The 17,201-nt window shown below is 47.6% G+C and overlaps 2 protein-coding genes across 6 annotated transcripts in view; one reads left to right on the forward strand and one right to left on the reverse strand.

The window, feature by feature from the left end:
* The window catches only part of PNKP (polynucleotide kinase 3'-phosphatase), a 15,314-nt gene extending 12,754 nt beyond the window's left edge, over positions 1-2,560 (forward strand). For all 4 annotated transcript variants that reach the window (XM_084805026.1, XM_084805024.1, XM_084805025.1 and 1 more), the window contains 3 exons: positions 62-149; positions 1,323-1,384; positions 2,218-2,560. In XM_084805026.1, coding sequence (XP_084661152.1) covers positions 62-149; positions 1,323-1,384; positions 2,218-2,338 — 271 coding nt within the window. In that variant the 3' untranslated portion in view covers positions 2,339-2,560. The remainder of the gene's footprint in view (positions 1-61; positions 150-1,322; positions 1,385-2,217) is intronic.
* Positions 2,554-16,885, reverse strand: RUVBL2 (RuvB like AAA ATPase 2). Of its 2 annotated transcripts, XM_084805028.1 has the most exons (16): positions 16,814-16,885; positions 15,323-15,371; positions 14,923-14,978; positions 12,258-12,399; positions 11,934-12,063; positions 11,385-11,451; positions 11,143-11,249; positions 9,878-9,971; positions 9,389-9,512; positions 8,018-8,112; positions 7,765-7,883; positions 6,620-6,739; positions 6,310-6,439; positions 5,365-5,479; positions 3,836-3,898; positions 2,554-3,240 (listed from the first exon to the last, which is right to left on the reverse strand). In XM_084805028.1, the coding sequence occupies exons 1-15, from the start codon at positions 16,826-16,828 to the stop codon at positions 3,882-3,884; spliced, it is 1,380 nt and encodes a 459-aa protein (XP_084661154.1). In that variant the 5' UTR covers positions 16,829-16,885; the 3' UTR covers positions 2,554-3,240; positions 3,836-3,881. The 2 variants fall into 2 exon arrangements, with proteins under 2 accessions (XP_084661154.1, XP_084661153.1); XM_084805027.1 differs by lacking the exon at positions 3,836-3,898 and having other exon boundaries at positions 2,983-3,240.
* Between the last annotated feature and the right edge of the window lie 316 nt (positions 16,886-17,201).

Genomic DNA, 17,201 nt, shown 5'->3' on the forward strand with positions numbered 1-17,201 from the left:
CTGCTGGTGGAGGGGTGGGGTCAGGTTCTTTGAAAAAGCATCATGCCTTTTCTCCACCCAGGTACATTGAGTGTGCCAAAGAGGCTGGTGTTCCCTGCCGCTGTTTCCTCTTTACTGCCTCGCTGGAACAAGCCAAGCACAACAACAGAGTAAGTACATTCCTGTGCTGAAGCTCGCGGATCTGCAGTGCATTACCAACAGAAGCCCACCAAGCCCTATCACCACAGGCCTTCAAGAGGGCACTCATAACTCAGGGCCTTCACTTGAGTTGAGTGTTTTTACAGCACTACTGATGGGTTTCAATGCAATGGTTTTTTAGTTTTAGTTTTTTGGAAGTGGGATGTCTGTTTTATTACTGTCTCTGGCTATTATTTATTCTGTTTATTCTTTTTATCTTGTAAGCTGCCTTGAGGGTTTTGTGCCCTAAAAGGTGGCCTACAAATATTTTCTAAAAAATAAATAATAGAATAAATGAATGAAAGGGTTTTTTAGTTCCCCTTCCCCAGAGGAGACCAGGTCACTTCTTTGGACTCATGAACCCAGCCACCTCCCTGGTTCTTGTGCTTTCACCCCAAGTTTGGAGTAATAAATCAAGATTGCGATTGCAAAAGGATTTCCTCTCTCTGCTGCTGAGGCTCATTTTAAGCCCAACAATAGGGCTGCCACCTTCTCAGGCCAGAGATGATGACTTTCTCAAAGAGCTGTGACAGGGCAGTAACAAGACAGCTATTATGAGCACCCTTTCTTGGGAGAATCTGTGTAATTTAGCAATTGAGCTCTGGTTTAGGTAAGATGGCTGGATTCAAACCAGCCTATGAATGCTCTAGCTCAACAGTCTGTCTCCAAACCATTAACAAATGGATGCCACCCCAGACATGTAGAAGTAACGCATGACTGTGATGTACAGCCTTCTTTGCTTAGAAACTGCCACTCTATCTGAAGTGGCATGCAGCATTAATAACCTGCTGCACTTGCTCTTCAGAGGTATCCTGTCCCTGAAAGTAAAGTCTGTGCTTCTGACTGCTGCACTTAATGGTCACTGACAAAGTAGATCCTTCATGTAGTTATCCAGTCCTTCCTGAAAGCTGTTTATCCTACTGGACAACACAGTATTCCATGAATTCTACAGATTAAGTATCGACTGTGTGAAGTACTTCCGTCTTAATCATGCTGCCTAAGAAGCTCAGTTGGATCGTTCACATTTCTTCACTCTCTCCAATTGGCCGGCCAGCCCAAACAGGGAACTCTTCCCTGTCCTGGTCAAAAAAACAGTGGCCAGAGTGACTAGAGAGCTCGCTTTTTCACTTTCTTTTTCATTTCAGTTTCGGGAAATGACGGAAAAGGGACATGTGCCTGTTAACGATATTGTTCTCAACAGCTATAAGTGAGTTCCTGGATGTCCTAGAGAGGGGAGGGGGGCTTGCAGTGGAATGGGAAGTATTGCTTCTGGGCAACCACAGCTCTTCCCTTTGGTCCTAGTCCATACACTCTACAGCAGGGGTGCAGAACCTTAGGCCTGGGGCCATATCTAGCCCTCTTTGAAGTTCCCCTGATGCCCCCCCCAACCACTGGTTGTTTGGTGGCTTTCCAGCTTTTGTGCAATTTTCCCCATTCTAAAAGACTGAAATGCCCCACCTAAGGCTTAGCTACAGGTAGTAAAAGCAGGAAACTAAAACATGTTGGCTATTTGGCTCCTCCCCTTTTGCCTTCAGCCCCGCCCACCACTGGAATGCAGTCCCCCAAACCTTCTCTAAAATGGAATTTGGCCTTTGGGCTGAAAGAGGTTTAGCATTCCTGCTCTCTAGCCTAGTGTACATTTAGCAGAATTGTGCATCTGTGGGACTCCAACACACAAATGTTTCCCCTTTCTGCAATCCAGTTTTTGCTTAATAAAAAGAAGCAAATTATTGACTGTTGTCATTGTATGTGGAAAATAGATGAACTCTGTGTGGGGCTAGACCAGCCTTCCCCAAATCTTGGACTACAGTTCCCATCATCCCCAGCCAATATGGCCCATGTCCACTTCCCTGTGGCCTCAATTTTTGACTTTTTAGTTTTATAATGCAATTTTCTCTCCCTCGTGAAAATCCAGTACCACACCCAAGTAAAATTCTGCTACTTTTGCTGCAGAATATGGTGTGTTTGGGACAGAGTCGTGACTAGGCTCCACCACTCTCCTTGAACCATCACTTAACCAGCCGTCTTTCTCTTTGACAGGAATAAGTACGTGGAGCCATCGCTGGAGGAGGGTTTCTCCGAAATCCTCAAGATTCACTTTGTGCCTCAGTTCACAGACTCTCAACTAGAGTCGCTTTACCAGCAGTTTTCAGAGGGGTGACAGCAAAGTAGGAGCACCCCACGGCCAGAGCCGTTCGGAAACATACCTCCATTGCCATAGAAGGCAATCATATGGAGGGTGTGAGCTCCCCCTGCTGGTCAAAGGGGAACTTTGCCTTTGGCCTGAGTGTCCTCAGGCAGCTTGAAAGTGCAGCACACTAGTCTATGATTCTCCTTTCCCTTCTACATTTTAGAAGTAAGGTGAAATAAAGTTTTGGAACTCAAACTGCTGTCCTCTTTGCCCAGGTAAAGCCAGGAGAGGGGCTACATGAGGTTTATCCCAGCTTTTCCTTTAAGATGGGTGAGCAAGATTTGGGCCCTCCAGATATTTTGGCCTACAACTCCCATCATCCCTATCCAGCATAGCCAATGGTATAGGCCAAAACCTCTAGAGAGCCACAAGTTACCCACTCTGCTGCTTTGAAGAAAATAGCAGATGGTGGAATGGGATCCATCTACTGGTAAATCCTAGAATATGAGGGGAGGGTGGGAAGAGAAGTTACTGATGCTAAGCATCCTCTTCCAATCAAAGCAGCCCTCGGCTAATTACACCTAATCTCCCATGTCCCAACAGAGCCAAAGTTGTGCACCAAATAAGGAAAGCTCACAGGAGCTCACTGCAAATGTGAGTACTTAGATCTGCTTGGGAAGACGTCAGGCTTTTAGTACTAGCCACAGCAGGCACCTCCGTACAGACGTGTGCCCCTTATTGTACATGTCAAGGAAAGCAAGAGGGTCGCAAACAGCATTCCACCTTCTCTTGCCCCTCCAATTTGAACATGGGAGCAATTCTCCAAAAGGTTTATTTTACAAAAAATAATAATAAAAGAACCATCCATTCGCACACACTCAACCTGCGCCAGGTAGCTAAAGCCCATCACGATGTGTCCATGGTCTCCCCCTCTGGAAAACAAAAAGCAGAAGTAAGGCTTCAAGATGGAGGAAAACACAGCCCAAGAGGATCTTGGAGGTCTTCCCCTCAGCAAAACAAAGAACCTCATCCCCCTCTTAACCCCCCATGCTGAGAAAACCCCTCTCTCAGTCAGGAGACATGAAGTGAACCTAACCCTATAAATTATCCCAAAGCAAGCCCACTGTAACCTGGACCATCATCCTGGCCAAAGCAGCTAGCATCAAGAGGCTGTGTGCACATGCTTGTTAGCTAGGACCACGCATACAGTAATTGACTAAATGCCTCTTGGTCTGCGCTCTCATTTCAATCCCCCAACCCCAGTTTGTTAAGCCCTCGTGAAGGTGGCCCCATGCAGAAGGCTAGAAACTTGCAGGGCAGCAACCGCCCAGCACATTGCAAAGTCCTGCATAATGCTCAGGTAAAGTCAGCTTTCATCTTTAAAAAAAAAAAAAAGACTTCTAGCCCTCATGAAGAAAAACCTGAAAACAAAACAGTCTCCATTGAGCGCTGGAGCCAGTTTATGTGAAGATGGAACTTCAGCCAGTGTGGCTTCCTGTCCCTCCCCTTTTCCCTGCAGCAACACACCTACTGCTTCCAATTGTTCCTCATGTTTTAGCTTTCCTTTACCCCATCAAACAATTCCGAGGTCTATAAGAGAGAGAAGCCCTTCAGATTTGGCAAGAAAGCAAAAAATGCAACCAAAACATCCCATGCAGTTTATCCCAAAATGCGGGTAGGGTGGGAGGGGGGAGATTAGCACATACATCACAAGAGGCTCCATCACACAATACAATTTCATTTATCCAAACCACTCCGGAGCTGTGACTGTGGAGAAAAGCTGTGCTGCCACAGCCCTTGGTTTGTGAATGCTGATCACTGTATTTGCTGCTCTAAGTAGAATTTGTATTTATTTTTGTCTAAAGATGTGAGCATCAGGGGAGAGATTAATGTGGCAAGGCAGACTGTTGGCTATAGTTACAGCCTGTATAGTTACAACACCCCAACCTGGTGCCCTCCAAATGTATTGGACTACAACCCCATAATCCCCCAACCAAGCGGCAGGGGACCAGGTCGGGGAAGACTGTTCTAGGAGTACCCCTCCTTCCAATGCTCTACGCTTTTACCCCCATTCCACAGGTTCTGGTCCTGTGAAAGTCACTCAGTGCCCTGTGACCTCTGTGGCCCAACTCTCAGAACTTTCTTGCTGGGTTCCAACCAGTTAGTATAAATTGTCTGCCACAAGACTTGGGAGAATGTACGGGATTCTATTCTGCACTCCACAATCCTAGTAAAACCAGGTCTATTCTCACAACCCTTGCCTAAGGGTTCGCAATAATTATGTTGAGTAATCCAATGGACTTTTGGGTGGATTTGATGACACTGAACCATTGTCCTGTGAATGAGTTCACATGCTTCTTATGGGACATAGTTCTTTAAGATTTTTTGGGATGGAATGACAGCAAATACATACATGCAGGACACTCGACATGGAGCTGTCACCAAAAGCAGCAGCCCTGTGTCAAGATCCCTTCCTACCCAATACTTTTAGTCAGGCTTACCTGTGGTGCTTTCCCTGCCCCTGCTCTGTATCGTTGGCAGGGGTGGGGAAACAACACTGCTAAGACAGCCTAAATGTTTGCAGGGCAGGAGTGGAGGTGGAGGAGGGAGAGAGCTCAACACAGACTGCCGTTTTTGGCAAAGCACTGAGTTGAGCATTGTGAAGCTCCTCCCTGATACACTTGAACATACTTTGAAGCATTCATAAGTTCACCTCAAAATGAGAACAGTCGTAAGACCTCAAGCACTTTGTTGGTGAGAAGCCATCCTCAGTGGCCCTGACCAAAGCTGAGCCCTCCATTTTTGAAAGCACCTCTTGCATTCCTTGTCAACAAAGTCCTACATTTCAAAAGCAATACCAAGAATGGCCACTCTGGCCCTTCCCCAACCTGGTCTCCTCTACATGTGCTGGACTACCCATATGGAAAGCTGGCTGAGGGATTCTGGGAGCTGTAGTTCAACACATGCGGAGGACACCAGGTTGGGGGTGTTGACCCTGGCTCTGAGAGATCTCTGATTCTTCCTCTCCCCCCACCCCACTCTTTGACTTTACTCACTGAGTTCATTGAACATGAAGGCATCCTGGTACTCTTTCATGTACTGGGTGGAGCGCGACTCATCCAAGAACAGTGAATACACACGCTTGATGTCATCCACCTGAACCTCTGTGCCCTGTGGATGAGAAGGGTCAGCACTCCTTGCAGAAGAGGGAGCCACCAGCAAAGGACCTCACACAAGTGTCAAGGCAACAGGAGAAAAACGCCCACAGTCAAGACAGCTCCCTCCGGCTAGAGCTGGAAATCAGAACCAAGGACTCCCAGCTTCCAGACCCTCCCTCAACATCTCCCCAGAAGCAGGGGGTCCTGGGGCATTCCAGTGGTGCGAGGCCAAAGTTACCAAAAATACCAGCATATTTTAGCTGAAAAGCTCTCACTGCCAGTAACCAAGTCTTAGAAGAGGCATTTCAACCTTTTAGAATGGGGAAAATGGACAAAAGCTGGGAAACCATTAAACGACTGGTAGGCAGGGGAAAGGGTGTAGCCATCTAGGGACCCCTGGAAGGCTGGATTGGGACCCCAGATGGGCTGGATTTAGCCCCCAGGCCTGAGTTTTTGCACCTGTGAGCTAACAAAAGTCCTCACTCCCAATTCTAACCCAGCTAATTGCGACCCATCCAAAGTTCCTGATTAGTTTTAGAAAGTGTACAGGAATAGAAGCTCCTGGCATGCACACGCAAGGGGACCCAAAATAAAGGGTTCTTGGGAGATGCTGGTCAGATTGAAAAGGGAGGGAAAACCGGGAGGGAAAACCAGCAGGGATTCTCTTGGCCATATGGAGACCTGAAGCACTGGAACTTTGTCCATCTGTTCCAAGTCATTCATTCATTCATTCATTCATTATTTGAACTACTTCTATACTGCTTGATATCATAAGCTCTCGAAGCAGTTTGACTCTCCTCCTCCCAGAAAAGCCCGGAGTACCACCCCAGGATCAGGGCTCACCTTCCTCTTGCGACACACCAAGCTGGCGGCTGTGATGAGCTGGATGGCATAGCGCAGGGAGGTCTCCAAGCCAATGCGGGTTAGCACCGTGTAGGCATCTTCATTCATCTCGACATCTTCCTCCTCACACCTGCAAGGGAAATGTGACGCTGCTCAGAATACAGAAAGCCTCCTCTCTCAACAGTAGAGGAGAAGATGCCAGAGCAAAACAATCATCACTATCATCATAGCAAGGGGGTATATGGGCAGAAAAGAGCTGCAACGCAGGAGCACCCTTCTAAGGCAGAGGCTGTTGCACTCGGCCCCTCACCGAATTTTGAGGATCTGCTTGGTCTCCTTGTCACTGTAGGGAGAGGTCGAGATGATGAGCATGCGATCCAGCAGGTCGATAGGGATGCCGTGGGGGCTCTGGTAGTTGGTGCCACGAATCCTGCATTGAAGACGAGGGCAAGACATGAACGAAAGATGGCAGCAGGACCATCAAACTGGAGTGAAGAGTAGGAAAGAAGCAAATGGCGATCTGGTGGCAAGGGAGCCTCTCTAGACAACACTCGTATTCCCACCCCCCCCACCCCCAAATGTACACAGAGTGAGTCCTCAGCATTTGCTGTCACACTCAGCTCAGCTATGTATGGTCGTGCCCCTAAAAGGCAGTTTGATACTGACGGTTGCTCTTCAATCCTCCCATTGCTTCATCAGAAATGCCCAGCATCACCACCACTTTTCTGTAACTCTCCCCCGGCCCAGACAGGATCCACCAGGCAATGCAACTTTAGCCATGGGGGCCAAATCCGGCCCTCTGTGTTTCCCCAGATGGCCTCGCCCCCTTCCCCCGACTCCACCCTCTTTCCCCCAACCACTGATTGATGATTTCCCAGCATTTGTGTTAAAAGGATGTAATGCCTTTGCTAAGACTGAGTTACTGGCAGTTAGAGTTTTACGTTACAACATGCTGGGTGTTTTTTGTCATTTTAGCCCCACCCCCTTTGCCTTCAGCCCCTCCCACCACTGGAATGTGGCCCCTAAGAGCTTCTCCAAAACTGAATTTGGTCCTCGTGCTGAAAGAGGTTCCCCATCCCCACAATGCACCATGCCCATTCCGCAAACATCCTCCCAAATGTGCCCCTGTCTCCCAACACTCTGCATCACTCCTCAACTTCACAGTGCAAAGGCCACCCTTAACCCAGCTCAGGTGCCTCAGCACATGAATAAAGTTGCAAGCAGAACTTCCAGTAGTGAGAGGAAAAGGGCTGACAGCCCTGCACAGTTCATTGCTCTGCCTTGTGGCAGGTGCATAGTCAATGACGTGAGGCAAGGAAGAGGATGCACAGCTGCAGAATTTACAGGTCACAGAATCTGGGTCACATCTTGGAGAATTCTGATGCATCCCCCCAGACAGCAGCCACCCACATCACCAATGCCTGGTGCCCAACTGCCTGGTGATGTTATGCCAACCTGGTGATGCCTCGGTTGGTAGCCATGATGAGAACAGGTGCCATGTCACTCTCCAAAGCCCGGTTCAGGAAGGAGAAGCACTCAATGTCTAGCATGTGGACTTCGTCAATGAATAGAACCTGAAGGGAAACAGGAGAGATCAGATGGCTGGTGGAGTAAAGATAGTTCACACACACACATGAACGGTCGAGCCAGAGCAAAGTGTAGAAAAAGAGTGCCACAGGCGTGAGGCACCCTGAAAAACAGAACTCACCCCTGGGATCACCTCGGCCTTGCCCTCCTCTCGCCACTCGGCTACCTTTGCATTGATCTGCTCCCGCACCTCTGACTTTATCTCTCCTGTATCACCTGGGGGTACACACAGGTTTGAGGGGGGCAGGCAGGAGGAGCTGCTTCCCTGTACATTCAGCCCCCTCATGCAAAGAATAATGTCTTTTAAAAATGAATGAATTACCCACCCAACTCAAGGAAGGGTTCTCAGTGAGATAGTGGGGCTTTTTTAGATATCAGATGAGAGCAAAAGAGAGCTGCCCACCGTTTTAGGTCACAGCATCTCGTATTAGAATATCCACCTCACATTTTAGGCTTTGGTCTCAAGATCACTTAATATAGCTCAGGTAAAAGCATGGTAAAAGCATGAAAGAGGCACTTATTTGTTACATTTTTATCCCACCCTTTATCTAGGAAGCTCAGAGTAGCATACATAGTTCTCCCCCCAACCTCACCCTGGTCCTTTTTAAACCAGTTTATGAGGATTCTTTACTGTTTGTAAGTCCAAAGCATCTTTATGGGAATACTCTCACAATCCTACATTATTCCGTGCTCTTAATTTGCCTGCAGTGTGAACCAAATTTTGCCTTGTTCTCCTCCAGGCTCAACTCTCTGCCACTAATACCTACTACTATCTTCTCCACCTACATTATCTTTTCAGCATCACATGAAAACCTTTTTGTTTTCTCAAGCTTTTAAAAAGAATTTAGCCCTGAATTTGCATTGGTTTTATGTTGCATTGGCTGCTGTGCTATTTTTTTTTATTGTGTGTGTGCGGGGGGAATGGTTGTTATGACATTATTTCAACTAAATGATGTGTAAGCTGCCCTCAAATGCAGTATTTAAATGTAGTAATAACTGAAATAAATAATCCTCTAACTCTACATTCTTATGATTGCTTCAAGTATACTTTGGAAAAGTTTCTTTTCAATTCCTTCTCATTGGTTGAGAATTCCTTAACCACACTGGAATGTCGCAAACTCCACAATTCATACTGGACTGTGTAATTAAAGGTGTTACAAAGGTCCACATTAAAGAGCAGAGGTGGACAACCTGGTGCCCCCCAAATGCGTTGAACTATAACTCCCATAAGCCCCAGCCATAATGGCCAGTGGTCAGAGATTATGGGAGTTATTGTTCAATACATCTGGAGAGCACCAGGTTGCCTAACTCTAGCATAGAGAATGCATGTGTATATATGCAATACACAGAGCATGGCTCCCATGGTATCTCAGCACCTAGGGCTCAAATACAATGTCCCAGCACCCCTTCCTTGAGAGAAACACAGTAGGTCCAGGTGTCCAATACGCTACACCTTCACCTCCCTCCCACCAGTCCCTCCCCATTAACATACCAGAGAAGAGGGCCAAAAAGCCCTGCGTGCGGCTGTTGATGACATCGATTTCATGCAGCGAGACTGTGTGCACCACTTCCTTGCGCTTCTGCAGCTCTCCGTCAGGGCATTGCACAAACTTTGTCTGATACAGGGAGACGCCGTTAAAGACCCAAATGCTCCCCTCATGCATCACTCCCCAGCCCAACCAGATGTGCTCCAGATGTGCTAGATCAAGGGCTAGGCTGGCCTGGGATGGTGGGAGTCCAAACACACCTGGAGGTCACCCGGTTGGGGAAGGCTGCTATAAGGCCCTGCCACCTGGAGCGATTGTGGGATTGAACTGAAGCCTTTCTGCATCCAAAACAGGTATGATACTCCTGAGCTATGGTGCGTCACAACCATAAAGGGTACACCTCACAGGCTGCAATCCATTTTTTCCCCTCCAACTGAGCCTTGAGGATCTCTCTATACCCTCACTCTAATGTGCTTCTTGCCACACTGCAATACCTGTGAACCCATGGCATCATAGTCTCGTGCCCGGGTAAAGGAGCGCCCTAGTTTGGTGATCTTCCCTGTGGCTTTGTCAATGGTGATGACATCCCTGAGGAAACAGAAAGAAACAAATATTAGGACTGGGCCCTACCATTTGGCCCTAGGTAGAAAACACCTCACAGAGGATGTCCCCATCCTCCCCATGATCACTTCAGGAGGGCAAGTTAATTTCTCTTTTCTACTCCTAACTAAAGGAAAGGTTAAAGAACAGGTGAGGAATGTGTGGCCCTTCAGATGTTGTTGGACAGCAAATGCCATCATTCTTCACCATTGGCTATGCTCGGTAGGGATTATAGGAGTCGAAAGCCAAAACATCTGGATTAAAAAATGTTTTGAATGATAGTGAGAAACCTAACCTACATCAAGCAGAATTTGACAAATCCACCTACCAGGGCATTATGGAAAACAGGCCCTCTCTGCTCTGGTGTGAGAATGAGGTAAGAACCAAGCGTTGAGGTTTTATTATTGTCTGCGATGATTAACGCAAATTCAAATAGTGTGCTGTTACAGGAAGCTGGGCCAGTCACTCTTTTCAACCCACATAGAGACAGAAGGACATGATTTCATCGGACAATGGCTGTGTTGATAAATTCATATTTTTGTAGCAGTATCATGATGAGACAGGACTGGACTTTCCAGCTGGCTCATAGAAACTAACACTTGGCTACCAAGCGCAACCAGAATTTGTGGACCCCTGACATTAATGAATAGGACTCACTGTTTTAAAAAAAACAGGGATATCATCATATGTGTGTTCTGTTAAATAGATAACACTTTTAGTGTGTGTGTTTTGGAAGAAAACATAAACTTCTTGGACCTCAAGCCTGCCCAGCCAAATCAACTGCTACTCTTCTTGCCTCGTCCCCAGGCCCACATTCCATTCCACAAGTCCCATTTACACTGACAGTCTACCCTGACATACAATCACCCTAACAAGCCATCTCAACACATCTCCAGGTCTTCATAAATCCTCCTATATGCCATTCACCAACTGTGCTCATCTTCACCACTCTTTTACATGTTACACTGTGGAGATCCCCCATTCTATCCTCCCCTGCTTCCATCTGTCACCAAAGTCATCTCCCATTTGTCCATAGAAGCACTGCTTTCTTCATTGCTACCAGTCAAATGAAGAAGCCCTAAATCCTCTGCATTAGCTCCTGCTTCTCACCTGCACCCACCTGAAACTGTTCCCCATCCCTGCACCCACCCACACTCACCCAGCCTGCACTTTTTCCTTGGTCAGTGACTCAATCATCTTGGTGCCCAAGTCGTAGATTGTCTCCATCTCGGTTGTCTTCAAGGTCAGCTTCCCCACCTTAGCACCCTGCAATGGGAAGGGGATAATCAAATGTCTTTCAGCAATGATGGGAAGATTGCACACACAGTCCTACACACAGTCCCACTGCTCCTGGGCAAACGGACACAACCAGCCCCATGTTATACTCCAGCCTCAACTCACAGTGCCAGTTGCTGGGCGATCTATTTGGATCTCCACCACTTCACCTTCAATTATTTCTGTTTCTTCCCTGCAAGTATTAAGGGGAGAGTCAAACTAGTCACAGCAGGCAAGAGGGTAGACTGCAGAACACCTGACTCTCATAAGCCTCCCTTCTCACAAGAGCTGGAAACAGAACTTCAAAATAAATCGAGGAATTCTCTCATTCATTTCTGCTCCCCATCTAAAGAACCAAAGTCGCCAGCTCCTACTTTATTTGAAATCTGTAAAACCTATCATATCATATTACCTGCTAAAATAGCATTAAAGACAACACATAAAATACTGCAAACGCTGAACAGTAAAATCATACAAGCATGTGATGGTCCAACTTCCACAATCTCCTAGTCTTCCAAGGTCCTAGAATCCTGGTTGATGGTTCCCATACTTCTGTTTTAACCCTCCAGGCCTGAGTTTCAACTTCTGAGCCATAGAGCGGCCCCTTCCTGCTGAAGCCACTAGACCTCCCCAACCCCCCCTCAGAGAATGGAAGGGCTCCAGATTGCTCCTCACTTGATGCGGACGCCGATGGAACGCCGGAAGGCCTGAGTCAACGCCTCAGTCTTGCTCATCTCCAAGGAGAAGATCTCACTGCCAGAAATGGCTGTGAAAGGGGTGTCAAGGCCCAGCGCCTGTGCCATTCCTGGGAGAGGAGATGAAAGCTCAGTTACCACACAGCTGAGAATGAGGCAAGAGCCCCAGTTCTTCGTCTATTGATACCAGAGTATGGCAATGTAAGAAGAATGGACCCCAAATTAGGGGATGTCCAAATTTGTAGAGCCAACCTTACTTAAAATGTCAGCAGACTTCTCCTAGTTTCTAGCGTCTGTCCCTTACCCATGGCAATGGCAGTTTTCCCTGTGCCTGGTTGGCCAGCAATCAGGACGGCCCGGCCAGCAATCTTGCCCTCCTTGATCATCTCCAAGATCACACCAGCAGCACGGCGGGCAGCCAGTTGACCTACCATGCCCTGGGACACCTAGCAGCGAGAAAATGGGGGGAAAGTGGAGAAACAAAAAAAGACCCCACAGACCCACATTTTCTTCCTTCCCACATTTCAACCCTCAGACACACATATTCCTCTCCCTTGTATACACAGCCCCTACTTAGCCTTTTCCCTCTCATTTCCACTCTGTAACACCCCCTATTTATTCTTCTTCCTATTTCACTCTGCCCCCCGTAAATCTACAAATGCTCACACTACCATCATGTATACCATACATAAACTATGTCAAGTTTTATGAACCCTACATTAACACCTGTGATTGTCCTTCTAGCTAGTTGCGTCCACAATTTCATGTTCTCTTTTGAACCCCCTTCCCACATAGAGTCAGGGCCAGAAATATCGGAACAAGGATAACTGTTTTGGCAGTTGGCCTCTGTACACCACCACATTGAAGTTGAAAGGAAACACACCCAGATGGGAGCAAAGTCAGGACTTTCAGCTGTAATTCGAGGGCTTTGACAAAAGTGGGGCATTAACCATTCAGGAAGTACAGCCAGTGGCATATACACACACTCATCGTTGGGGGCTCAAAAGTAATGGAACAAACCAACATCATTTCAAACTTAAGGACTGCCTTTAATCCCTGGATGAAAATCCCCTGCAGTCAATGACTGCCTGAAGTCTGGAACCCATGGACATGACCAAATGCTGAGTTTCCTCCCTCGAGATGCTTTGCCAGGCCTTTACTGCAGCTGCCTTCAGCTGCTGCTTGTCTGTGGGTCTTTCTGCCTTCAGTCTTGTCTTCACTAAGTGAAAAGCATGCTCTATTGGGTTGAGATGGTGACTGACTTGGCCATTGAAGAACATCCCCCTTCTTTGCCCTGAGAAACGCTTGGGTAGCTTTTGCAGTATGTTTTGGGTCATTATCCATCTGCAATATGAAGCGGCGTCCTATCAGTTTGGCAGCAGTCGGCTGAATCTGAGCAGAAAGTATAGCCCTATAGACTTCAGAATTCAGCCTGCTGCTTTTATCCTCAGTCAGGTCATCAATAAACACCAGTGACCCGGTTCCATTGGCAGCCATACATGCCCATGCCATAACACTGCCTCCACCATGTCTGACACATAATCTGGTATGCTTTGGATCATGAGCTGTTCCTTTCCTTCTCCATACCTTTCTCTTCCCATCATTCTGGTACAAGTTAATCTTGGTTTCATCAGTCCAAAGAATCTTATTCCAGAACTGGGCAGGCTTTTTTAGGTGTTTGCTGGCAAAGGCTAATCTGGCCTGTCTGTTCTTGAGAGTTACCAGTGGTTTGCACCTTGTTGTGAAGCCTCTGTATTTACATTCATAAAGCCGTCTCTTGACTGTAGATGTTGACAATGACATGCCTACCTCCGCAAGAGCGTTCTTGACCTGGCTAGATGTCGTGAAAAGGTTCCTCTTCACCACGAGCAGAATTCTGCAGTCATCCACTTTAGTTGTCCTCCGTGGTCTGCCAGACCTTTTGCTGTTGCTGAGCTTGCCAGTTAATTCCTTCTTTTTCAGGATGTTCCAAACTGTTGTGTTGGCCACTCCCACTGTTTTTGCCATCTCTCTGATGGGTTTATGTTGTTTCCTCAGCCTAGTGATGGCCTCCTTCACTCGCACGGACACCTCTTTGGACCTCGTGTTGGGAGTTCCAGTGAACAGCTACTAAATGCAAATATAACACTCAGAACCACCTCCAGGCCTTTTCTCTGCTTGGTCATGGGGTACCCAAGAAACAGGCCACACCTGGCCATGCAGCTGCTTGCCAGCCATTCGTTCCATTACTTATGAGCCACCAACGATGTGTGTGTGTGTATGCCACTGGCTGTACTTCCTGAATGGTTAGTGCCCCACTTTTGTCAAACCCCTTGAATGACAGCTGAAAGTCCTGATTTTGCTCCCATCTGGGTGTGTTTCCTTTCAACTTCAATGTGGTGGTGTACAGAGGCCAACTGCCAAAACAGTTATCCTTGTTCCAATATTTCTGGCCCTGACTGTACATATGGAAGGGAGAGAGACAAATCTGCACCTTTTTGGATGTTGGCAAATTCCTTACTTTCAACCGCTGCTGGCTGGACAAAGAGAACCAAAGGATGTGCAGAGAGAAGGTGTGAACATTAGAACCTAGGAAGGTATCTATTTTGCTTACCTCCTACAGACACAGCAGGAGACAGGCAAGGTAGATAACTCAGGCGCTAGTAGCAAAATTGCAAAGAAAAGATGTCTCACATGTATGTATGTGTAAAAATGACCACACTTACATGGTTGTTGTTACTGTTATTATTAACTTTCTATACTGCCTAGTAGCCAAGACTCTCTGGGTGGTTCACAAAAATTAAATTATGTTACACATGCAACCCCAAATATAAGCCCCCCTATACATACAGATAAACACCAAGAGTCTATGAACCTCCCCTGTTCGTATACACACTGTAAGTGCAAGTACTCCACTCTCTCTGATTCGATCATTTTACCAACTACACCCTCTCCAAATCCAACTCCCTGAAAGTTCTTTCTCCAAATACCTGTCTGGGTTCCAACGTATCATCCAACCCAAGCCCTCTGATGTGGGAGTGGGCACCTGGGAGGGAGGGGGGGGGAGAGAGAGAGTATTTAGAAGAAGCTTGTTGAGTCTAAAGTGTACACTAATGGAATCTGAACCACTAACCCATCTAGCCCTGCATTGCCCCTAGACCAGGAGCTGGTTTTAGACATCCGCTTCAATGAAGGCAGCAGTGTAATCTACAATAGCCTTCTCCAACCTGGTGTTCTCCAAAGGCCATGTTGTCTGGAATGATGGGAGCTGTAGTCCAACACATCTGGAGGGCAACAGGAGGAGGAAGACTGATCTCCAGTGTGGGATTTGACAGTAAACTGTGCTGTGGAGCAAAGATAGACAATCCCTAGGAGGCAATGGATACTCACCAATGCGTTCAATCCGAGTGACATCCCGAACTTCAGGGACCTTGGTAGCCTGCAGAAGAAGAGAAGATTTAGCAAGGCTTATCAGATCCCAAAACTTTTATCTCCTGATCCACACGTAAACTAATATGTTTCGGAAAGAAATGTTTCACATCCACAATTAACTGGACATACTGGAAAGAAGCCAAAGCAATCATACTCTTTCCCTATCTGTTCCACCGGATTGGGGAAGGCTGGTTTATTACACACACATATACCCATATATACTCAGATCAAATTATATTCAGGGTGGTGCAGTAGGTACGATGTTAGATTCAAGAGCAACCTTTTCCAACCTGGTGCCCTCCAGATGTTTTGGACTTCAACTCCGTTCAGCCCCAGCCAGCATGGCTAATGGTCAGGAATGGTGGGAGTTGCAGTCCAAAACGTCAAGAGGGCACCAGCTTGGGGAAGGCTGCTCTAGAGCGCTTTAGTGGTAGCAGCGTATGTAGAATGACACATTGGTCAGACAAGCCTTCCCCATCCATGCTGGCTGGGAATGATGGGAGTTATAGTCCAATATATCTGGAGGATACCAGGTTGGGGAAAGCTGGATTACACTGTCAGGGGCTACTCAAATTCAAATCCCCACTCTAAACTGGCTTAGAACAGGAGTGGACAGACTTCAGGCTTATGGGATCTGCTCTGTATTTTAAGAGAATCCCGAGATCCACCAACCACAGCCAAATACAAAACAGTCACACTTTGAATTAAAGGATTCTGAGTCCAGTGATCTGGGTGATACCCCTTCTAGTCTCCCTGACCCCAGCTTTCTTCATTTAAGTGGTAGCTTTGGGGGGTCATTTTTTTGTTGCCATTGTTAAACAACTGGGAGTCAGAAATCCTTGCTGCCCTACTTTGAATCACTCAGAGATCTACCAGCAGATCCCAATTTACCTTTTCCCCACCACTGGCTTAGAACAAGGAATGAAGGTTGAGAACTAGACAGCACCCGGCATAGGACTCTCCACTCAGCCATGAAGCAAACTTGGGCTAACCACTCTCAGTCTAAGCTACCTCACAGGGTTGTTGAGAGGATAAGATGAGGTGGGAGGAGAGAAAACCATGTATGGTACTCTGAGGGAAGGTGAGATAAAAATGAAATAAGTCATCAAATAGATAAGTACACGAGATACATACATCTGACCACTACAGAGACAGGCAACTTATGACGCTCCAAATGTTGTTGGACTGCAGTTCCCATCATCCCTCACCATTGGCTATGCTGGCTAGGGCTGATGTGAGTTGTAGTCCAACCACCCCTGGAGGGCCACAAGTTGCCCACAAGTTGGCAATAACGCATCTCCCTGGAGAAAACGGAGGGGGGTCGCTCTGGGTTCCCCCGCTCCCCACAAAAGTTCACAGGAGAACAGGTAACAAGAGGTGCCTTTCTATGCGCGTGTGAGGGGGGTTATCCGGGTCTCTTTCTGGGGCGGAAACGAGGCTGTGGCTCACCGCGCCCGTTGCCATGCTGCTCGCTGCCGCCGTCTCGCGCCGTCTCTAAGCTCGAGCGCGCCCTGCCTTCTCAACTGCTCCAGGAGGCCGGGACCGGAAACCGGAAGCGGTCCTAGGGAGCGGCCGTGCTGTAGTCGGCATCTATGGTCACTCGGTCCTCCAGCCTTCTCCTCCCTCGCCTCCTCAGTCGCGGTGACCGCAGCCGGTCGTCGCCTCAGCGACCCGTGTTGGAAGTGCTTTCGCCAGACACGCAGCGGAATTGCCGCGGGCAAACGTTGTCCACCCCGCTGCCATAAGAACATCGCGATATTGGTCCAGTGATGATCCAGCTGGGGCTCTTTTTTTACCGAACGCAAGGGATGTGGCTGTCACCTCGGGGTGGGAGGGG

The sequence above is a fragment of the Heloderma suspectum genome, chromosome 6 (assembly GCF_057233095.1).
Source record: "Heloderma suspectum isolate Gila_16-S chromosome 6, 16-S_ref, whole genome shotgun sequence".
Classification (NCBI taxonomy): Eukaryota; Metazoa; Chordata; class Lepidosauria; order Squamata; family Helodermatidae; genus Heloderma; species Heloderma suspectum.

What these genes read in the sequence shown, in the direction of transcription:
- RUVBL2 (XM_084805027.1), bottom strand. An exon ending in ATCGCCCAGCAACTGGCACT is followed by an intron (nt 11,250 to 11,384) that starts GTGAGTTGAGGC and finishes TTCCCATTGCAG; the next exon opens with GGTGCTAAGGTGGGGAAGCT. An exon ending in AGGCCGAGGTGATCCCAGGG is followed by an intron (nt 7,884 to 8,017) that starts GTGAGTTCTGTT and finishes GTTTCCCTTCAG; the next exon opens with GTTCTATTCATTGACGAAGT.